A 24351-nucleotide genomic window follows, 5' to 3' on the forward strand; every position below is an offset into this window, starting at 1 on the left:
TTGTATTCTACAAAAATTCTAAGTAAATTAAAAAATATGTGTTGTGTAAAACAGCCAGGTCCTAGACTTAGGCCACCATAAACAATTATAAACATCATAAACAATGACCTGAATTCCAGTGGGATGGTCTGAAGTTGTGTGAGACTTGAGACCATGCTTGGTTGACCAGCTGTTCCATGCTCACAGAATATCAGCATCCCTGCCCTCATTCACCAAGTACCAGTGGCCCTCCCTGACACTGAGACGGCCAAGAACAACCCCACTGGTTTCCAGAATGCCCTCTGGAGGGCGACCATGCCCAGCTGAGAGCCAGTGGATCAAACGGTCTCTAAGGGCTCCCACTAACACGTGGCCTTCATGTGTCCTTTCTTCCAGAAGATACCTTGTCCACCCGGACACCGCCACGGTCCCGGTGGTGCAGCGAGCAGGAACACATGCTGCACGAGTCATGGAACTCCCTCAGTGCCTTCAACCTCTCGCACAGGGGGCGCATCTCTAATGTAGAGTTCCAGGGGGACATCCTGGATGAGTTCCTACAGCAGCAGAAAAGCAGCCGGCAGAGCGACCCGCCACCACCCTGGAAGGAGGAAAAGCCAGAGCCACTGCAAGAGCAGGATGACGGCTCCACAGAGATGGATGATGGCAGTGACTTTAAAATCCCAGTCTTGCCTTACGGGCAGCACTTGGTTATCGACATCAAGTCAACGTGGGGGGACCGACACTACATCGGCCTTAATGGAATAGAAATATTCAGTTCCAAGGGTGAGCCAGTGCAAATTCTGAACATTAAGGCAGATCCCCCTGACATCAACATTTTACCAGCATATGGGAAAGACCCCCGTGTGGTCACCAACCTCATCGACGGGGTGAACAGGACCCAGGATGACATGCACGTCTGGCTGGCACCCTTCACACCGGGCAAGTCTCACTCCATTACAATTGATTTCATGCACCCTTGCCAAGTTGCCCTGATCAGGATTTGGAATTACAATAAATCACGCATACATTCCTTCCGTGGCGTGAAAGACATCACAATGCTGCTGGACACTCAGTGTATCTTTAAAGGAGAAATTGCAAAGGCCTCGGGAACCCTGACAGGAGGTACAGTATATCTGTAAGATTGCTCTCTAAGCCACTGCCTGCTACCCTTTGAGGCTCAGAGGAAGAAACAGACCCACTCGTGAGCCAATGACAGATAGGTCGGTCCTCTTTCACACCCCTGGTCGGCTTCTCACCTTTTGCAGCCCAGGTGGAACCAACCTCATGCATCTATTTAAACCCTCAGTTAGGGACCTGCCTTAGCCACATTCCCTAGAATCTGGGCCTGGGAAGGGGGATTTCTCTGCAGGTGATTTATTGAAGGAGTGTTCTTTGGAGGAACATGGAGGGCAGTGAGAGCTATAGGATATGGAATGGGGAGAAGCCAAGTAAGGGTATGGCTGCAGGGGAAGCCCAGCTCAGCTGGACCAACTGGAGCTCTGCAGTATCAGTTGCAGGGCTTGTCCTGCTTTAAGACAAAGGAGCAGAGCCTCTCACTCCACAGCCAATCAGGCATTGACACCAGGCTCTCCAGAGCCCTCCAGGCAAGGCCCCCTATAAAAGGTACTAGCAGGGATCTGAGCAGCACCAGCAGCATCTGCTACAGTGTCTCACTCACACCTGCTTGATGACAGATCACAATGATTCTCATTAGATTAGATCCCTTCATTAGACATACAGTGTTCTTATACTCCCTGAAATCCATTTGCAAACACATGAGGAATGATAAGACTCACTCATCAAGAAGCATTAATAGTTCAGGATTTTATAGCACAGAGGTCTATGGGCTTATGTTCTTGACCTGAAAATTACTAGGCTTTGAGGTGAATTGACCCTCTGCCTCCCTGGTGACTCTTTCAGCCCCAGAGCACTTTGGAGACACAATCTTATTCACGACTGATGACGACATTCTTGAGGCCATATTCTGCTCTGATGAGACATTTGATGTGGATGTGGAGAGCCTCTGCAGCCTGCAGCATGAGGAGGCTCTGAGGAGACCCAGCACAGCTGACAGCGAGGGCGATGACAGGCCCTTCACCCAGGCTGGGCTGTGGGCTGACGACCAGGTAGGACTGGAGCTGGGGGTTGGAGGGGGCACCTCTAGAGATATTTCTTCTCCTAAATCACAGCAGAGCAGGAAGAATGAAGATGGATATTCTTTAAGCTGCTAGTGCTACTGTTTTGACATTTCCCATTTTTCTACTTCATTTTTTGTCCTGTATGTCATATTTCATTCTCTAATTATTATTATTATTTTTTTTAACCAAAGTGAAGAAAGTATTCAAATTTTAATCAAAGCCAGGAGAAGTCAGCTTTGTGTCATCTGTGTAATTTGGAGGTTGGCAGCCTCAGGGGAATTTTTGTTTTAGCTTGCATTTTGATCGCTCCCTGATGTTTTTGATGGGAAGATTAGACATGCTTTAAATAGGCAGACTTACAATTAAAATAATGATCATCACGGCTGTGGTTTATGAGCGTGGAGTATGATCCAAGCATGGTATACAGGCATTATCGGGTGTAACCCACATGACAGCCTGTAAGTAGAAACTATTAATATTCCCATTTAGGAAACTGAGTCTGAGACAGGTGTCAAAGAAGAAAATCCCGTGCTCTGTTAGAAGTAAAAGAAAAGGGAGTTTTATTGAGGAAATGCAACAGAACTAGGCAGCACTAAGTAAAAATACAAAGCATTCCACTCTCTCTATTAACAGAGTTAGAGGTTTTTATGCATAGAAAACAAAGGAAAGGTAGGGAGTGAATGATTGATTCAGCTCACCTTTGGAGGCCTTGGAAGTGTAAAAGTCGTCCATTTAGCTGGGGCAGGGTGAGTTTTACTCCCCAGGAGAGTGGCACCACCTGATTCAGTCATACATATTTGTCCTAGGAATAAATTATTTACATCCTGACCTTTTGCTTCTCGGGACTGCATGTTGGTCCTGCAATTTCTGTCCTGAGATGAGTGCCTCCATGTTGAAAATTTCCATCTGCATATTTTCTTCTTTTGATCAAACTTCCACTAAGGGATGGTGATCACCCACAATGGGGTAGCCTTTCTTCTGCAAGAACTTTATTTTCTTGAAGAGCTTTGATTAATAAAAATTATTTTCCTCACCATGCTGAGCTAATAGGCCTCATCTTCAGGGTGAGTAGGTTTTATGGGGGACATTTTGATGGACAAGGCCACATTTGAGGAATACTTCTCAGTCAGGACAGAGTGATAGAGATCAAGATGAAGCATGTCTAGGAAGACAAAAAGGAAGGTGATTAAACAACACACTCATTGGTGAAAACCTGTAAAGCCAGCGTGATTTTATGTGAAGGGTCAAGTGGTTTTGAAGTACGGCATGTCATTGATTGAAATTCATTGAACCAAAGCAAAGCAGCATTTTCTAATTACAGTAATAGAAGCAGTGAAGAATATAAAGATTCCAAAATAAAGTAGCATTTTTTTCTATCATCCACCCCAAGAGGAAAATCAATTACTTCTAGCATCACTTAAAGAAGGAACAGGATAATTAAGAACAGATACTACACATTACATATGATTTGTTGTTGTTGTTTTAGGTGCCGTTGAGTTGGTTCTGATTCATAGTGACCCTGTGTACAACAGAATGAAGCACTGCCTGGTCCTGTGCCATCCTCACAACTGTTCCTTTGCTTGAGCTCCTCGTTGCAGCCACTGTGTCAGTCTATCTCATTGAGGGTCTTCGCCTTTTCCACTCACCCTCCACTTTACCAAGCATGATATCTTTCTCCAGGGATTGGTCCCTTCTGATATTACCAAAGCACAAAAGACAAAGTCTCTTCTCGTTTCTAAGGAACATTCCAGTTGTACTTCCTCCAAAACAGATTTGTTTGTTGTTCTAGCAGTGCATGGTACATACATTATTCTTTGCCAGCACCACAATACAGCTGCATCAGTTCTGCAGTCTTCCTTATTCATTGTCCAGTTCTCACATGCATATGAGGTTATGATTAACATAGACTAATATTAGCACTTATTGATGAAGATCAAAGACTACAGACCACAGTATGGAATACACCTCACCATAACACAAAAATGTTTACAACTGGACCAATAAACAACATTTTGATAAATGGAAAAAAAAATTGAAGTTTGTCAAGGATTTAATTTTACTTGGATCCACAATCAACACCCATGGAAACATCAATCAGGAAATAGAACAATCCATTGCATTGAGCTAATTTGCTGCAAAATACCTCTTTAAAGTGTTTAAGAGCAAAGATATCACTTTGAAGACTAAAGTGCACTTGACCTAAGCCATGGTATTTTCAATAGCTTCACATGCACGTGAAAGCTGGACAATAAATAAGGAAGACACAGAAGAATTGATGCTTTTGGATTGTGGTGTTGGCGAAAAATATTGAAGGACTGTTAGAAGAACAAACAAACCTGTCTTGGAGGAAGTACAGCTAGAATGTTCTTTAGAGGCAAGAATGGCCAGACTTGGTCTCTCATACTTTGGTCATGTTGTCAGAAGGGACCAGTCCCTGGAGAAGGATATCATGCTAGGTAAGTAGAGGGTCAGTGAAAAAGGGGAAGACCCTCAGTGAGATGGATTGACACAGTGGCTGCAACAATGGGCTCAAGCGTAGCAAGGATTGTGAAGATGGTGTAGGATCAGTCAGTGTTTTGTTCTATTGTCCATAGGGTCATTATGAGGTGGAACCAACTCAACAGCATCTAATAATAACAATATTAGCAATGTTGTCAGGAATTTAGACACAGCAATCAGATTTTATTATGGCACAGGTACCTCATTGGGCTACAGTGAGAATGTCAAAGGCCATTTCAGTATTGATCTCTTGAAGCCCATGGGCACTGTCATTTAGGGCAGTTTGTATATAGTTGGTTAATATTTCTGTATGTACATTTCTATGTATGTGTGATATGATCAGTAGACAGTGTATATTTCTACATCTTCAAGTCCTATTAGAAGTGAGTACTGTCACTAAATGATGAAACCAATGAAACACTGATTGAGACCACCAAATCCTTACTGAGGGTACATTAGCTGATAAAGGGAGTTTAGTTAAAATACATCCTTGAGTCCATCTTAGGCCCAGAGTACATATTCCAGTTCAGCTTGGTGGGCCAAAGGTTGGTTCCACATAGCCAAAAGATGCAATTAAGGACTACCCAATAGATGCCTGAGCATCATAGCCAGTTGATGAGTTGATGGCAGACCAGTCAGTAGCTTGTAAGATCATAACTGATGCATGCACATTCACACATTGCAAGCCATCCCATAGGTCTGATGATGGCTGGGTTGTTCATATGGGTGTGGTTAGATTATTCTCTCCAAAGGGGAACAACCTGACTTAACCTCCCTGTTTGGGGAGTTAACCAGATGAATCCATCCCACAGTTGTTGATATGGACCTACAATATGAAAAGTATTATTTGTAGGTTTGGAAGATTCTTTAGCTAGTTATTCTTGGATGACCTTATTTAGTAAGATAAGGGTTGTGTTAAGACTAAAGGTTAAGTTACAGCCTGGGTTTCATTCAGAGATTTCCTGTAGTAATTAACTATTTCTCTGCTGTTCTTGTATTCATAGATCAAAGCAACCCAATCAGATCCCTGTAGTGGAGAGACCCACCAGGGAAGGCCAGACTGACTTCAGATTGGGAGGGTATCAAATATCTAAAAATTAAACCTTTCAAAATGGTGAGCATAAGCATCTGCCCAGTGTAGGAAAACATTAGTAGAGGAATGATTGTAACTAAAGTAAAAAGAAAAAAAGCTAAAGGGGTACATTTTCAGGCCTGGTCCAGGACCTTGATTCACCTGTCTGCCTCATATGTTATATGTTATAAATAATACATATTTGTAACCATTTTAGGGTGGAAGCTGAATCAAATCCAGCTGCCATTCAGGCCTAGGCCTGGAAGGTAAAGGGGGTTGTCAAGGTGTGACTTTCAGGTGTTTTCTGAGATTGGAGTCAGGGCAAATAGGGCTGACAACATATTCATCAGCCTTGAAAAATTTTCCCAACCAGTATTTTTATAAGGTCTTTATCATTTTATCACATCCCACAAGGGAACCTTCATGTAATACTCACATCATAGGGACATGTAGGAAATTGACTAAGACAGTTTTCTTATTAGGCCCAGTCTACAATTTAATGACAGAATCTTGGTAACATCTTGCCTTTTTCTATACCTTAATTTTGTCTGTTTGAGCTAGTTGTTGGTATTTTTAAAGTTTTTCTAACATTAATTCATGAAGGTTGGAGTTATCAGTAGATAGACTTGGTGAGACCCTTACTTTATTTATCTGCAGAAATAACTTGAGAGGCAGCTTGTGTGGCTGCCATATCAGCAAGACTGTTTCCTCTAATTTCTTCAGTTCAGGGTATCCTTTTGGTAGGTGAGCTTGTATTTTTATCACAGCAGTTTTAGAAGGGACTAATAGAACATCTAAAAGGTCCACAGCTAAAGCTCCATTTTTTATGGCATTTCTGGAAAAGGTTAAAAATCCTCATCATTTCCATAACATGCCAAAATCATGTACAATTCCAAAACAATATCCATTGCCCATAAAAGTATTGACAGATTTTCCTGAAGCAATTGTACAAGCTCTAGTGAGGGCAATCAATTTGGCTTGTTGGGCTGAAGTGGCTTCAGAGAGAGCCTAACTTTCAAGGACATCAGTAGAAGTCATCACAGCATATCCAGCTTGATAGTGAGAACTAGTAAGATTAATTTTAAATAGGAAGTATCCACAAATAAAACTAGATCAGCATTAGTTAAAGGTGTCTCTTTTAAGTCTTTCTGAGGAGTTAAAAGTTGTTCAGTCAAATCTAGACAATCATGTGTAGGATATTTGTTCTTATTAGTTACGAGGCAAAGAAGAGCTGGATTTCAATAGGCCACAGAATGTAACCTAATGTTAGATGTAGCCAGGAGGGGAACTTCATAGGATGTGAGCCTGCTGGCAGAAAGAGGTTGCGTCAAGGCAGAAACATATAAAACAGATATAACATGGGGTGCCTGGATACCTAAAAGGATTCCCAGCATCACATCTGCTGTGGTTTCTACTAGCTTGGCATTAACAGGCACAGCCCTACTGTTGGGAGAGTATCTCCTGGCTACAGGGCCAAGCTGCAGGTTATAATAACCTGTAGATCTCTGTTGTTCTCCATGTTTTTGTCTTAGTACACCTAAAGCATTTCCAGATACTTGATGTACAACTGAGGGAAAGTCTAGGTGGTAAATGGGGAAAAGATCATCTCTTTAGTAAACGGTGCTGGCAAAACTGGATATACAAACTAACTCAAGCTGGATCTTGAATAAAAGACCTGAATGTGAAACCTAAAACCATAAAAACCATCAAAGGAAAAATAGAGACAAGTTTAGGGTCCTCTTTCACAGCATAAATACACTATCAAGCAAAACTAAAAATGCACAAACACCAGAAGACAAAATAGATGACAGGGGTCTCCTAAAAATTAGACACTTATGCACATCAGGTGATTTCATCAAAAGAGTTAAAAGAGAACCCACAGACTGGGAATAAAATTTTGGCAATGGCATGTCAGATTAGGGGATAATCTCTAAAATTTATAGAAAACTTCAATACCAACAATAAAACAAATAATCCAGTTTAAAAGTGGACAAAAGACATGAACAGACACTTCAGCAAAGACATTCAGGCAGCTAACAAACACATAAAGAAATGCTTGCAATCATTAGCCATTAGAAAGATGCAAATTAAAACAATGAGATATCATCTCACCCTGGTACTAATGGCAGAGTTCACAAAAAAGAAAACAACAAAAGCTGGCAAGGGTGTGGAGAGACTGGAAACCTCATACACTGCCGGCGGGACTGTCAATGGTGTAACCACTGTGGAAAACAATATGGAGCTCTGGTAGCATAGTGCCTGAGGCACTTGACTGCTAACCAGAAGGCTGGCAGTTCAAACCCACCAGCCACTCCTCGAAAGGAAGATGGGGTAATCTACTTCCATAGTGACACTGCCTCAGAAACCCTAGGAGGGGTTGCTATGAGTCGGGTCCAACTTGACGGCACATAACAACAACAACAAGCTGGAAATAGAAACATCATATGATCTAGCAATCACATTACTAGGTATATATCCTAGAGAAATAAGAGCTGTGACAAGAACATATATATGCACACCCATGTTCATTGTGGCACTATTCACAATAGCAAAAAAGATAGAAACATCTTCGGTTCACTCTTTTACTTCATCATTTCGTCCATCTAATTTACTTACTCTATGTGCAAAGCAAGTTTCTCTTCTGACATACATTTTTGTCTTTTCTTTCTTCCTTGTCTTTTTAATAACCTTTTGCTTTTTTCATGTGTAATGCTCTTGATACCATCCACAATCTGTCTGGTCTTCAGTCATTGGTGTTCATTGCACCAAATCTGTTCTTGAGATGGTCTCTAAATTCAGATGAGATATACTCAAGATCATATTTCAGCTCTCATGAACTTGTTTTACTTTTCTTCGGTTTCAGCTTAAACTTGAATATGAGCAATTCATGGTCTTTTTCACAGTCAGCCCTTGGCCTTGTTCTGACTGATCATATTGAGCCCCTCTATCACTCCTTTCCTCTCTGGTAGCATAGTGCCTAAGGCACTGGACTGCTCACCAGAAGGCTGGCGGTTCAAACCCACCAGCCACTCCTCGGAAGGAAGGTTGGGCAATCCTACTTCCGTAGTGATACTGCCTCGGAAACCCAAGGAGGGGTCGCTATGAGTCGGGGCTGACTCGACGGCAAACAACAACAACAACAACAACATCACTCCTTTCCAAAGAGGTAGACAGTTTGATTCCTGTGCATTCCATCTGACGAGGTCCACATGTAGAGTCACCATTTGTGTTGTTGAAAAAAAGTATTTGTAACAAATAAGTAATTAGTCTTGCAAAACCCTATCATGCAATATCCATCTTCGTTTCTATCACCAAGTCCGTATATTCCAACTGTCGATCCTTCTTTGTTTCCAACTTTTGCATTCCAATCACCAGTAATTATCATTGTATTTTGATTACATGTTTGATCAGTTATAGACTGTAGAGCTGGTAAAACTCTTCAGTGTTTTCATCTTTGGCTTTAGTGGTGACAGCATTGTACCTCAGGATAGATCTTGAAATGTTGTTTTTGATGATGAATGTGACACCATTCCTCTTCAATTTGTTATTCCTAGCATTGTAGACCATGTTGTTGTTGTTAAGTGCTGTCAAATTGTCCAATTCACAATGTCCATTACCAGTCCATTTCAGCTTACTCATGCCTAGAATATTGATCTTTATGTGTTCCATTTCATTTTTTTTTTTTTTACAATATCCAGTATTCCTAGAGCCATACTTCATACATTCCACATTCCAATTATCAATGGATGTTTACAGCTGTTTCTTCTAATTTTAAGTGTTGCCACATCATCACATGAAGGTCTCCAAAGCTTTACTGTATCCACAACATTAAGGTCAAGTCTACTTTGAGAAGACATTTCTTCCCCACTCATAATTTGAGTACCTTACAACCTGAGGGGCTCATCTTCTGACACTCTAACACTGTATCAGACAATGTTCTATTGCTGTTCATAAGGTTTTCCGTGGCCACTTTTTTCAGCAGTAGACTACCACATCCCTTTTCCTAGTCTGTCTTAGTCCAGAAGCTCTGCTGAAATCTGTCCACATGGATGACCCTGCTAGTATTTGAAATACCAGTGGCATAGTTCCCAGCATCACAACACACAAGCCAGCACATTCCAACAAGCTTATAAGTGGTGGCTACAGAAATTAGGTTGCCCAAATATTTAACAAATGGCTGAGCTACTTGTAATTTTTCTTTGGAGACCACATATTCACCAGCAGCCAGATGTTTTAATAAAGCTACATTGTCATCAAGGCAGGCCTGCTGATTGAGCAGACTAGCAAATTATCAATATATTGCAGTGATGTGGATTTTGTTAGTAACTATTAAAGCCTGAAAATCTGCTTGCAGAGCCTGAGGGAAAAGAGGTAGGATTCAATGAATTTTTGAGGTATTACAGTCCAGGTAAATTGTTGATTTTTCCCTGCCCCGCCCCCACCACCAAGCCAGTAAAGCAAACAAATACTGATTTTCAAAATACAGAGGAATACTGGAAGAGTTGGTATAAAGACTTACAACTATAAAATGAGTTGCATCTGATGGAACATTGGAAAGTAATAAATGAGGATTAGGTACTACTGGGAATCTAGGAATAACAATCCAATTGATTGCATGCAAATCTTGAACAAATCTCCAGACACTATTTGTTTTTTAACTGGAAGGAGTATTACAAGGGCTGGCACAAGGGACAATTAAACCTTTAGAAAGGAAATCTTGTATAATAGGGGATAGCCCTTCTTTTGCCTCTCATTTGAATGGATACTGAGGAATTTCTGGCAGAGGTTTAAATAAATCTGTTTGAATTTTAAAAGCTCAGCTGACAAAAACTTGACCTACATCTGCAGATGTGGGAGCCAATAAGGTTTCAGGAACTATGGAAAAGATATCAAAAGGAGAGGACTAGAATGAGGACTGAGTAGAGGCATAACAAGAACTTGCATATTGCTCTTCCTGAATATTGTCTAATACACAGCCTTTCTCTGTTGACTTAGGGATATCAGACAGACTCAGTATTTCTCTCTTTTCTTTAAATTGTAAATGGCAGTCCTATTTGCATAAAAGATCTCTTCTCAATGGATTGACATGGGTATCAGAACTAAGCAAAAATAAAAATAAAAAGTTGTTAATCTTCAGTAGGACCAAGAGATATCAGAACAGGTTGAGAATGAATCAGCCTTTGTTCCTGATTGGTGACCCACACCACTTTTGAGGTTTTAGTACTCCAGGGCAAAGGCTTTTGTAAACAGGTGGGATTAATAGCAGACAGGGTGGCTCCAGTGTCAATTAAAAATTGGCAAGTTTCTCCATTACTAAATAGTTTCTCCTTGTACATTAAAAGCCATCACAGGAAAAGCTTTAGGGATAGCCTCTAACAATTTTTTATTCATGGCCTTCCAACAACTTAGTAGCTGTTGATAAAATATTTAAGGCTAAATTGTCTTTGGGATGTTTTCATTCTGCTTGATATAGGGTTTCCCTGGACCAGTAAACAAGCTGATAAAAGTTGTGGAGCCCAGGATTGTAGTCTTCAACAAGGATTTTAAATTCTTTAGAAATTTTTAGGGGTCTTCACAGAGTTTCCACCACTCATCTGTCAGTTTGTGTGGCTTGTGTTTTGCTGTAAGGCTGGAGGCTGTGCCACTGGTGTTTCAGATACCAGCAGGGTCACCCATGATGAACAGGTTTCTGCAGAGCTCCCAGACTAAAATACACTCAGAAGAAGGAAGGGGCCATCCACTTCTCAAAGAATTGGCCAGTAAAAACCTTATGAATATCAGTGAAACACTGTCACAGAGTTTAGGGAAATCTTTCACAGTGCTTCATAATGCTAAGCATATCCATGGGGCAAAAGTGATATGAAAGAAATCTTTGACATCACTGCTAGGACAGATTTTAAAAGTCATTTCAGGAAAAAGTTTATTTGCTTGTTTTCTGGAGAAAAAAAAGGAAGTTCGGATAAAGTGTTATCAGAGGAGTACAAAGGCAAAGAAAGGTATAAAGAAGGGATGGGAGCTGAAATTTGATATTGCAATTCTTTATGCTGCTTAATTTAGAAACAGGGTCCTCCAGGGAAGCAGTTTTACTGTCTTGATATTGCTTAGAGGCCTCAATATACCAATCATAATAGGCATCCTACTGTAAATGTTTAATCCAGGAGTCCCAATTCTCTTACTGTGCAGAAAAGTTAGATCATAAGAACCCCTTAGTGACCACTTATTTTCCAAACTGTCTTGAGGAGAATTATGACAGACAGAGAAGAACATTCATGATAAAGGAACATAGATTGTTCATATATTGAGCAGTAGTCCCAAAAGAGGGCTCCAAATTTCCTTTAGACATGGCATTCCCCATTTTAAATGGCAGTTAAAACAAACTTTTACTTATAAAACCTAAAACAAATCTACAGTAAAACTCAAAGAGTTATCAACACAAGGGAGCAGAGCTCAGATTTCAGAGGTTCTTTTTACTTGAAATGATTCCTGAGAATTTGAAAAAGCAGAAAGCCTACAGTGACTCAGCAAGTACCATGCCCATTTCTGGATGCTTCAGAGATCCTCAAAGATAAACCTGTTGAAATCCCACTTCTGACACCAGAAACTTCAGAAGAAATCTCACTCTCTGTTAGTAGTTGGGGGGGTGAGGAGGGAAGGAGTTTTAGTGAGGAATAATACAGCCCAAGCTAGGCAGTGCTTAGTAAAGACATAGAGCACTCCATTGTCTCTGTCAAGTTAGGGGCGTTTATGCATAGAGAACAAAGGAAAGGTAAAGAGTTGGTGGCTGATACAGCCTCAGCTTTGGAGTCTTTTGAAATATAAAAGTCAGCCATTTGTGTACGGGGAAGTAAGTTTTATTCCATAGGTGAGTGGCACCAGCCAATTTGGTTATACACATTTTTCCTAGGGACAAACTGTTTGCATCCTGACCTTTTGCTTCCTGGGAATGTATGTTGATCCCACCATTCCTGTCCAGAGATGAGTGCCTCTGCATTTGAAAATTTCATCTGTACAGGTTATGTTACTTTACCCAAGGTTGCATAGTGAGAGAATAGCTGTGTTAAAGTCCATCCATTTAATTAATAAACACTTTTTGAAAAATGAAGGATGACCTTCAGAGCAAGGGTGAGTCCATAGTCAAGGACTAATCATCAAGGTGAAGAGAACCCAGGGTCTTCAGGTTAGGTTAGATAACATTGAGTCGATTCCGACTCATAGTGACCCCTCCTTGGGTTTCCAAGGCAGTATCTCTATGAAAATAGATTGCCCAGTCTTCCTTCTAAGGAGTGGCTAGTGGGTTTGAACCTCCAGCCTTCTGGTTAGCAGTCAAATGCCTTGGTTAAAGAAGGTGGTGGTGGTGGTGGTGAGACAACTAGAAGCCAAAGGAGAGATAAGCTGTGAGATGGCCATGACCAAGGCTGGGCATAGATCCCATGGTGCTTACTGGGGGCCACAAACCACATGCTGACAGGAGCCAGGGAGAGCACTGGTCCTGATGATAGAGAGTGATGAGGTTCAGCCAGCTGTGAACTGGGAGTGTGTGTCCCTCTTTACATCTGAGGAAAGTGGCTGCAACTCTACCTTGACAATATGCTCACATTACTGCTAGTTCTTCTGATTTTCCAAGAGAGCGGCAAAACCTGGGTTTTTTAAATGTAAAATTCCCCAATTTAAAAATGTTGGCAGCTAAATAAAAATATTTTCATACTTCCTGTAGGACATAAAGCAAGCCTGTGGCCCAGATTTGAACCATGGTCGCCAGAGGGTAGAGACCTTGAGACCTTGTATTTGCCGAGCATTGTCCTTCTAAGGACTCTCTGATGGGACCCAGTGCTATGGCAGGCAGGGAGAGAGCACTGTCTCCACCTTAAATATAAGGAGTCTGAGACTCGGGGCACTGGTGGTGTGCCTGGGTCTCCCCACTCGGGATAATGGGGTGGGGTGGGATCTCTACTCCTGCTGTCTGAGATCCAGGTTTAGTGCATCCACCAGAAGAATGCCCAAGAGGCTGTGTGCGGCCATGGCCCAGGGGGCTCTGGGGCAGCAGGTTTCCCAAGAGCCCGGGGCTGCTCAGCTTCAGGAGTAACCAGCAGGCTCTTCCTCCTCCTCCCCCCCTCCAGGGTGGGGCCTGAAAAGGTTGTCCCTTGGGGCTGGTCGTGGAACTCATCAGGTTGTCACTGAAACTGAAGCTCTACAATCTGGACAAGGGAACTTCACTTCTTTTTCCATCTCAACTTTCCTGTGGGTAAAATAGAGAAGGTGCCTTTTTGCCTATGGTGCAAAAGTGTAACAGGCAAAAGTTATGTGTGGGATCCTTTCCCTCTTCACCAAGAAGGATGCAGTAGCCCACTTTTGTTATCCTTCTTTTACTATTATTGTTGTTGTTGCTGTGATTTGGGTGAAAGTTTAGAGGTTCATTTTCCATACAACAGGTCATACACATTTTGTTTCATAACGTTGACTGTAATCCCCATAATGTAACAGCTCTCTTCCCACTTCCTCCCTCTGGCTACCCTTTTCCTGTGTGCTTCTTTTTCTATTGTGGTAGCATGCTTTTGACAGTCTCTAAATGAGGAGTTCGTTATCATGGCTACACATAGGAATCACCTGGGAAGCTTTAAAAATGCAGATGCTCAGGCCCTACCCCTGGAGATTGAGAACCACCGTCTATGTTTGAATCCTCCCTTCCTCACTCTTTCCCTCTGTTTCTTCTTCCCTTCCTTCCTTGTTTAATCAGCATTCATTGGGTTACTCCCTGTTCAAGAAAATCTAAACTTCAAGCTCCTCCCCTACCAGTAAGAACTACTGGCAAGGATTCAAACCAAGGGTATCTGTCCTGCCCATATTTCTAGACATGGAGCTTCCATGAAGGCAGAAAAATCGAGAAAAGACACAGTGACTTATCTGGGGCCTGGAGTGGGCCGCCAGCCGGCCATGTGGGTATCATTGAAATAACCCCTTTTCCTCTGCTTCTCCCCCAACTGGTGAACAGGTCCCGGAGCCAGAGCTGTCACCCAGTCCTCCCGTCCCCGAAGTCACCACACCAGAGCCAGGCGTGTACCATGGGCTCTGTGAGTATCCTTGCCAGGGGCAAAGGCAGGAGGAACTTCAAGGGTGGTGGGAGAGGGGTAGCCACTGGGAACAGGGCTTCCTCGGACAGTTGAGCGGGTCGTACACTGCTCAGAGACTCCAAATCAGGGCAAGTGGGGCTGAAACCAGCCTGTGCGTGGCTTGCTGGCCCTGGCACGGCTGCACCACTTCAGTGGAAGGGCACCTCTTTGCAATTTGCCCTCCTAGAACAGTTTTGTGTTTTGCATGCAGATGCTTCATGTGTTCACTGTGGCCCTGACCTAGGAGGCTGCAGTTGGATAGAACAAGAGGATATATAGAAAAGACCTTACATTAGTGAAAAACCTGCCTCCAGCTGCTCCTTGTGAGGTGGGCAAGTAGGACTATGAGCCAGGCTACTGGGGCCTCTGATTTCTCAGAAGTCAGAAACCAGATTTTGTTATGAAATCTCCATTTTTTAAATGGTGATTAATTTTCTAATGTTAAAACACTAAATGAGCCAAACAAAACACATACTGTGTATTCGGCCAACAGGCTGCCAGTTTCGGGCCTCTAGGTGTCAGCTGTGTCTGTTCATCTCTCTCCTTTTTCCATCTACCTTCCAACCAGGTCGTCTCTCAATCCACACAGGTCCATGTCAGCACTGCTGTGACCTGGGGAATCTCAAGCCCAGGACCACAGCCAACTCTGGAATCTCCTTGCCTGTTCCCTGTTAACAAGGGTCTGTCGATTTACTCCTGGTAGTACCATGACCCTGCTCTTTTTTCCCTATGTGTGTCACCTGCTTCCAGTTATCTTCTGAACACACAGATGTGACATTGTCATGCTCCCTCTCCCACTGCCCAACCATTGTCTCCAGAATATCTCCAAGTCCTGGCCTTATCTCTTGCTACATTCCTCCCCACACTCATGTCTGAACTCTTGGAGGTGTGGGTGTGCCAACTGAGCCCTTGGCTGGCATGCCCTTCCTCTCGATCTCTGCCTGCAGAAGACCGCCCTGGCTCTAGGTACGTCCCCAAGAAGCAGGCTCTGAGATGGGGGCTAGCATGCAGGTAGCTCACTGGAGAGCTCGTGGGAGCCACACGTCTCAAGGAAAGGAAGGAAGCAGAGCTGGGCAGAGGAGACATTGGGCTGTGGCTGCTGCCTAGTTACATCTGGGCCTCAACCCACCCCTCAGGGAGCTTGGAATCAGGGATGGCCCTTTGAAGTTGACCTGAGCTGAGTGAGGGGGCTGGCCTCTCTCAGCACACATTGCCTTTCCCGTTGGGAGCGGGCATGACCTTTTGCAAGGAGGCGCTGTTCAGCTAGGGGCCGTCACAGTGGGGCGTGCAGCTCTATGCTGTCAACCACCAGTACTCCCAGCCCTGGAAGAATGAGTCCTCAGGCCTGGGGGGGCGCTATGTGAGGGCTGGACCAGGCCCCTCAGCATCCTCTCTACCCCTCCTCTAGGCCCTGCTGCAATCCCAAATCCTCCCTGGGAAGCCCCTGTGGTCCGCAGTGAAAAGTCCTCTCCCTCACCCACTCCAAAGGAATCAATTACGTCTTAGGAAAGAGAAGTTGCCTTAGTTTGAGTCCTTACAGCCCTTTATGGTCTGCTGTCTCAACTGCTCTAGAGCAACACAGTGACTAAAAACTGCCGAATGTGAGGCACGGGCCTGGCTGGTGGCTCGGTGCTGCGCCTTTCCCTCCCGCATCTCACTGAACACTGACAACAGCCTCATGAGTCAGCTCTTATTAGCCCCATTTTCCAGTTAGGTTAGGAAGCTGTGGCTCAGAGAGATTGCGATTAAGGTCACACAGCTCATGCTACAAACAAGAAGAGGGCAGGCATGTCTGAATTCAGAGCCTGTGTCCTTGCTACTTCGCCACAGTGCCTTGGGGCTCTGCCTGAGTGTCTGTGTGATGCTTCTCATCAGATACCTTTGTGCAAAGAGTTTCCCTACTAGGTTGTGAGAAGACAGCAGTCATTTCTTGTTCAGTTTGGTCTTCTCTACATTGGCCCGGATTCTTTTTTTTTTAAGCAATAGAAACTGAATTCAGACTGAGATGAGTCAAAAAAGGGCATTTATTGGTTTATGCAACTAAAAAGGTCAAGGTTGCTAGTTTCCAGGATGGCTGGATCCATGTGTACAAATGGTGTCATTAAGACTTAGCATCTCTCTATGTCTCTCTGCAGTTTTCCTTTCTTTTTCCTTTCTCCCACCTCGGCTCTGTCCATGAGAAATTGCTGGAAGCTCTGGGTTATGTCCACCTTACACCCAGAGATCCCTGATTAAAGAGAACTTCCATTTCCCAACAGGTTCAACAGTCCTCCGAGTCTCCTTGGCCAAGCTTGGGTCACAGCTAGTCCTTGAACCAATCCCTGTGGCTCACCGTGGCAGGAGAGGGAGGCAGCTAGGAGATGGAAAATGGATTGGCCAGGCCTGGGTCATGTGCCAGCCACCCTGGAGCCAGGGGGAGGGGTTGGCATCTGAGCTGTGAGCAATGAGTAGGGATGCTCTCCATAGGAAGTCAGAGTGGTCACCACAAGAAGGAACAAATGCTGGCCAGTCAGAGGCCACCGTGGTCTCCTTCGTTTGATGGTTTCCCCAAAGATGCTGCTCTGTAAATGTCTCTCCCACTGAACAGTCTTCTGACCTTTCTCAGAAATGTTATTTCAGTGCCTTGGGGAATTTTGCCCTGGAGTCAAGCTCGGAGACCTTTTTGGTGAAATGAAAGTATGATTTCTCTCCTCATCTCAGTAGGACAGCAGAAGGGACTCACAGCCAAGCATTCTGCACTTGTTTTGAGGCCCATGATTTCTGAATCTCTCTTCTCTGAACCCTTGGCTTTTTCCTCACTGTTTCCAAAATCCTAAACCCACCTCAGCAGCCTGTGCAAATGGAGACAGCTTTAATAAAGTGACCCGGGGGATGTGTTGGGGTTGGTAAATACAGCCAATGCTATTAATGTTTTGAAAGGAGATACATGACTTGCTAATTTGCACATGACACTAGTGTTGGAAGTTTTGCAAATATCAGCAGTGGTGAATAGGAAAGGAGCTGAGAGGCTGGAAGCATGGAAGAGAAATAACAAAATTAATTTCCATTTGTATAAATACTAGTTGATACACAAGAGGAAAATGAATATGGAACAGAATTAGCTCAAAAAGGAGAGAGTCGCTTTCAGAGCAGCCCCATGTTAGATATGGAACTGCAGTGCTTTGCCAAGCCGCCAAAGGGGCATCAGGCTCACCACGCCATCTTGTTTGTTTTCCTAAGGAGAGGTGGTATTTCTCCCTCCACAATGATCCTTCTCATCCTAATCCAGGCTTCCTCCGTCTCCAGGAATAGTACCCTGGCCATTCTGTCACTTGGGTCAAAAACCTCTTCTCTTCCCTCACTTACATCTCCAGACATTGAGAAGACCTGGCAAGGCTGCCTCCAAAACAGATCCTGAATCCATCTACTTCTCCCCGTGTTTATCACCTCCACCCTTGTCCTTGTCTGTGGGAACAGCTGTGTCCTCAGCCTCCCTATAGAGTCCATCCCCCATCCTCCCTGCAGCAAGCCAAGTGAGCTTGCTAAGATGCAAATCAGAACATGTCCCTGCCCTGCTGGAAAATGGAGCCCTCCAGTAACTTCCCATTGTACTGAGAAGAAAACTCAAACTTCTGGATGTGAGCTAGACTCTGTCCAACTATCTGATCTCGTTTTCTCCACCTTCTCCCTCAGTCACTTGGTTCCAGACATGGGTCAAATTTGTCCCCATGTCGGGGCCTTTGCCCTTGCTGTCCTCTCAGCATAGAATATTCTTCTTCCAAATGAAAACATGCATATGGCCAAGTCTCAGCTCAAATGTCACCCTCTCAAGGAGGGCCTCCCTGATAACCTGCCCTTACTCAGCCACTCGCCAGCCCATCTCTGTTTTATTTGTCGTGGTAGTCCACGTCTGTGAAACTGTTATATTCATTTATTTGCTGTGTCCATATTGTCTGTCTTTGCTGGAGTGAAAGCTCCTTGGCGCCATAGATTTTGGTCTCTTGTTTACCCTGGAAACAGAATGGGACCAGGTACATAGTAGATGCTAATCAATGTGTGTTTGGCATTGACCATGCATTTGGTGAAACCCAGTGGTTTTATTATGGTTCCTTCACTTGTAGATAGGTACCGAACACCTACTCTTCAATCATATATATATATATATATATATATATATATATATATATATATATATATATATATATATATATATATATATATAAAACCACATGTATTGAACACCTAATTGCCAGGCACTATTCTAGGCTCTGGAGACATACTGGAGACATAGCTATGAACAAAACAACAGAATTTCTGCCCTCAGGAAGCTTCTATGTTAGTGGGAGGGACACAAAAACAAGCAAAAAGTGTAGACTATATTCTCGGGTAGTAACAAGTGCTATGAACAAAAGATGAAGCTGGGTAAAGGCATAGAGCTTGGGTAGTTAGAGAAGCTTTCTCTAAGGAGAAGACAGTTAGACCCATGGTGAGAAGTGTATCAGTTAGCATTTGCTGCCAAACAAATGAAACCCAAAATTTAGTGGCTCAGAACAACCCCCATTTATTTAGCTCATCACACAGTACATTGGTTGCATTGGCCTGGCTAGGCTCTACTGGGTATGCTCATGTATCTACAGTCAGCTGGCAGGTAGGCTGGCAGCTGAATGATCTAGGATGGCCTCACCCGCATGTCTGGCTACGGAGGAGCTGTTAGCCAATTGACAGGGGCAACTGGGCCTCTTGTCTCTCATCATCCTACGGGCCAGCATGTCCTTCATATGGTGGTCTCAAGAGTCCAAGTGTAGAAAGAGAGGGTAAGTCTCAGTTCACAAGAGCTTTACAAACTTCTGCTTGTACCATGTTTTCTGTCCTCTTGGCCCTCCCAACAGGAAATCACACGGTCCAGATTCAAGCACTGGAGAAAGGCTCCGTCTCTGCATGGGAAAGGTGGCAAAGTTACATAACAAAAGGACAGGGACACTGGGGTGCGAGGGATTTGTGGCCATTTTTGCACTCTACCAGGATTTAGCTGTGAGATGATAGGATGAACTGGTACTGTGTTGGTAACAGTTCTTTTTCACTTGCCCCCACAATGCTCAGAATTACCTTGGTACCTTGGTGTCTCTGTGTTTGGTACCATGCATATCAGGGTCTTTGGAATTACAAAAGTTACCTTGGGAAGTGATGGTGGCATAGGAGAGAAAACCATGCTCCAGGGAGGTGAAGTGACATGGTCTCACTTTGTAGCCACAAGGATGCCCTTTAGCTTCTCTGGGCTTCTGGTTCTTCGTCCAGACTGAAACGGGGTGGGACTAGCTGCTACCAGGGTTCCTTCTTTCAGCTTTACAGTGTGAGTTCTGTGAAAATTGTAGAGTATGAATCTTTTTAGCTCAGCCACGGAAAATACTGAATAGTTAAAATAGGCTATTAATACCCCCAAGTGTAGGAGAGCTCATTTGGCTTGGTCCTACTCTAATGAGGCGATCCTTAAGGATACAGAAGTTCCAGCCAGACGTCTGACAAGGCTTGGCTAAAAGAGGCGTTTAGTGTGAGCTCTCTGAGCAAATGAATGACTTACCTGGGCCGTCTTGCCCCAGGGCCATGGAAGGTCATTCTAAATGGTCTCTGATGGCATAGGAATGGGACAAGGGCAAAAGTTTACAACCATAGGTCATTGGTCATGACCTTTACCCTAATGCCATGTTAATCCCCACAATGGGGGCGATGTGCCTAAAATGTCTATTTTCAGTGTGTGGCTGACTGATGTAAACTGCCTCCATTTAGTTATTTGTTGAATCTTCCAATCTGCACTGAGCTCCTACTATGTGCCAGTCATTATAGGGACACAGTGGTGAAGAAGAACAGATGAAGTTTCTGCCCTCAATGCATTATCTGGCAAGGCAGATGGATATTCACCACATGTTCATGAGATCACATTGGTGACCAGGGCTTAGAAGGGGACGATTACAGTGACATTACAGGCTGTCAGCAGAGGGTTGACCTGGGCAAAGAGGTCAGGAGGGTTTCCCTGAGGCAGCAAGCCGGGATCTGAAGGATGAGTACAGGTGAAAGCAGGCCGTAGGAGTTCCAGAGGGGGACAACGGCATATGCAGAGGCCCTGTGATGGGAGAAAGGGATATGTATGTGCAACTGAAAGAGCCTGTGTGGCTGATGCTGGGTGGGGCTGGGAGGTCCCTGGTACAAGATGAGGCTGGAGAAGTAAATAGAAGCCAGGTGGGCAAGTCCTTATTGGCCAAGCAGTATGCGAAACCACACACAGGTGTTATGTGAGGCATGCTGACATGATCTGGTAGGTGGGAAAAACCCAAGGCCATGTGCAGGCTTATCCAACACTGCTCCACTCATCCTGCAGACATTTCCTGAGCATCAGCAGTGCTCCGGCCTGAGGGCCTGTGACAAGAAAGGGGCAGAGCCCATCCCAGGGAACTCATGGGTGAGGCTGAGTTTTCAAGTGGATGGAATGTAGAGGTTGAAGATTCCTCCTCCTGTGCTTGCTTCTGGAGCTTCCGGTCCTCATGGCTGCTCTGCTTCCTGTTGCAGGCCTTCAGCTGAATCTCACTGCCTCCTGGGGAGACCTACACTACCTGGGGCTCACAGGCTTGGAGGTAGTGGGGAAGGATGGCCAGGCATTACCCATCAGCCCTCACCAGATCTCTGCCTCCCCCAAAGACCTGAATGACCTCCCCGAGTACACTGATGACTCCCGGACCCTGGATAAGTAAGTGTCTATGAGCAACTTGGCTCTCCCAGCAGCCGAGGCTCAGGGACTCTGTTGTGCATCGTGACCTCAGACACAGACATCAGCTAGCACTCCGTGTGTCACCTCCTCATGGCCAGCCTGTGAGGTCTGTGGTTTTCTCATTTGGCAGCCAGGGGAAACCAAGGCTCAGGAAAGGGGAATGGCCTTCTCAGAGTCACACAGCTAGAAGTAGTCTGCAAGACTTGAAATGGATTCTCGTCCTTCCAGACACAACAGTGATTTGGGGGTTCTCCACTATGACCAGCATAGTGCCTGGACACTGAACCATTTTGTTAGCCCTTGGCATGGTGTCTCTGTGTTTAGGCATGAGCGGCTCCCACCTCCAGCCTCTTGGGGGATGAAAATTTTCTCTCTCCTCGAGGCTGGAGGTGATTGCTGAGCAAGGCTCTGCAGGTGACCACAGCTGTACTTCCCTGTGCACTTGTCAGACTTCATAAGCTCAGGTTGGGTCAAGTCAATAAGAGGACAAACCTCAGACACAGCCCCGATCCACGGGCACCTCGTAATCTGTGGACTCAGGCTCAGCCCTCCTGCTCAGGACAGCTGTTGGACCTAGGCTCTGCCCACAGGTATGGATAGCAGTCTAGGGGAATCAGAGAGATGAAGGCTAAAATCCCAGCTTTGCTCCTAGCGTTAACTAAGTAGGTTTCTTACGTTGTTCAAGAATAATAGCAATAACAACAACAATGATATTATTTAAAAAAAAAAAAAAGTCACTGCCATCGAGTTGATTAGACTCATAGCAACCCCTCCTTGGGTTTCCGAGGTGGCGTCTCTCTGGAAGTAGGTTGCCCAGTCTTCCTTCTGAGGAGTGTCTGGTGGGTTTGAACCTTCTAGTTAGCAGTCAAATGCCTTAGATGCCATTATTTGAGCATTTATTAAATGCCAGGCTCTAGACTGTGCTCAGCAGGATATAGGTATCCATTCCTTTAAATCTCAGTCCATGTTATACACGAGGAAACTGAGGTTTAGAGAGGTAAAATCCTGGCTGAAGGTGGCCCAGACTGGTTAAGTGGCAGAGTCTTGATTTGAATGCACTCAACCCTGAAATGATACTCTCTCCCCAGCCTCAGTTTCCCTATCAGTAAAACCCCAAAACCAAACCAACTGCCATTGAGTCAATTCCGACTCATAGGTAGAATGGGACAGTAATTGCCATGACTGGAGGTGGGGGAGAGGATTGTCTTGGCCTGGCCCAGAGCACACGTGGAGTCAGTGCTAGGCTCCCTTCACCATAGCCCCCAACTCCACTGTCGTTGCCTGCCTGTAGGCCACTCTGACCTCTACATCCTTGGCAGGTCACATTCTTGCATGTGTCAGCCTAGAGCCCCATGGACCCAGCTCCCAGCTGCAGAAGTGATCAGTCATGGCCCACCTCCATTCCTCCACCCCCCACCCACGCAAAACCCCTCTGCCTCAGATCAAGGAGCCCTGGTGGTGCAGCAGTTAAGCGCTCCACTGCAAACTGCTCCACAGGAGAATGATGTGGCAGTCTGCTTCCATAAATATTGCAGCCTTGGAAACTCTGTCCTGTAGGGTCACTGTGAGTCAGAGGCAACTTGACAGCAATGAGTAATGGGCCCCAGATCTGTCTGAAGCAAATCCCAGACCTGATATATTTCATCTCTAAATGTTTCAGCAGGTGTCTCTAAATAATGACTTTACAAAGAAGACCTAATCTCGGTACCATTATTATATCTTAAAAAAAAAAAAAAAAACAGAAGAGTGATTCCTTAAATTACTGGGTATCTAGCAAGTGTTCGTATTTCTTTTATTCTTTTTTGAATAAGTTGCATTTTTGAACTGAGATCACATGGGTGCATACACTGTGATCAGTTCATATGTCTCCTGCAAAACCCATTGCCATCAAATCTATTCCCACTCATAGCGACCTCATAGAACAGAATATAACTGCCCCCATTGGGTTTCCAAGGCTGTAAATCTTTACGGAAGCAGACTGCCTCATCTTTATCCCACACAATAGCTGGTAGGTTTGAATTACTGACCTTTGGGCTAGTGGCCAAGTGCTTTAGCCACTGCACCACCAGAGCTTCCTCCATCTTTTTTTCATTTTTCCTTGTAATTTTTCTGTTGAAGAAACCAGGTTTTTTTTGCCTTGTAGACTCTGGACTTTACTGGTTGCAGCCCAATAAATATAACAGTTTAACTCATTAGGGCTTCCAAAATGGTGATATTCTGTTCCTATCATTTCTTTTTCATTTATTTGCTGAAAATCCTTCAATAAAGAGGAATTTCCTTTCAATTGTTTACCGTTTCAATTGATTACCGTCAGGTACAATTGAAGCAGGAAAGGCAGGCTAAAATATGGGTTTCTTCAGCTTTGTCAGTTTTCACAATAACAAATTGGTTCTCTAGCATCCTCTAAAGTGTTTGTTTTTGGTAAGTTTTTATTGTGATTTGGAGGAAAGTTACAGAGCAAATTGGTTTTTCATTCAACAATTCATACACATTCTGTTTTATGCCGTTGACTGCAGTCCCCACAATGTAACAGCTTCACTCTCCCACTTTCTCTCTGTCTTTTCCCTGTCCCTCTGTCCTCCTTTCCTATCCCTTCTTGCCTTCTGAGCTTTATTCCTGGGCAAATGCCCTTTGGACCTCAAATAGTTGATTGTTCTAATGAGTATGTTCCTCCCTGGTGTTATTGTTCACCTTATAAGCTTGTTTGTTGTTTGGCTGAAAGTTGAGTCCAGGCCTAAATCGTGCCCAAAGGCCTTAATCTCGGGTTCCACCAGTCTCTATCAGACCATGAAGACTGGTCCTTTTTTTTTTTTTTTT

The 24351-nt window shown here is 44.2% G+C and overlaps 1 protein-coding gene across 1 annotated transcript in view; it reads left to right on the plus strand.

The window, feature by feature from the left end:
- KATNIP (katanin interacting protein) overlaps positions 1–24351 on the plus strand; it is a 288175-nt gene that overhangs the window by 237204 nt on the left and 26620 nt on the right. Inside the window, exons 16-19 of the mRNA XM_042782225.1 lie at positions 376–1101; positions 1900–2105; positions 14678–14756; positions 21336–21513. Coding sequence (XP_042638159.1) covers positions 376–1101; positions 1900–2105; positions 14678–14756; positions 21336–21513 — 1189 coding nt within the window. The remainder of the gene's footprint in view (positions 1–375; positions 1102–1899; positions 2106–14677; positions 14757–21335; positions 21514–24351) is intronic.

Source organism: Orycteropus afer, unplaced genomic scaffold, assembly GCF_000298275.1.
Source record: "Orycteropus afer afer isolate SDZICR_OR568_19922 unplaced genomic scaffold, OryAfe1.0 scaffold00266, whole genome shotgun sequence".
NCBI classification, from domain to species: Eukaryota; Metazoa; Chordata; class Mammalia; order Tubulidentata; family Orycteropodidae; genus Orycteropus; species Orycteropus afer.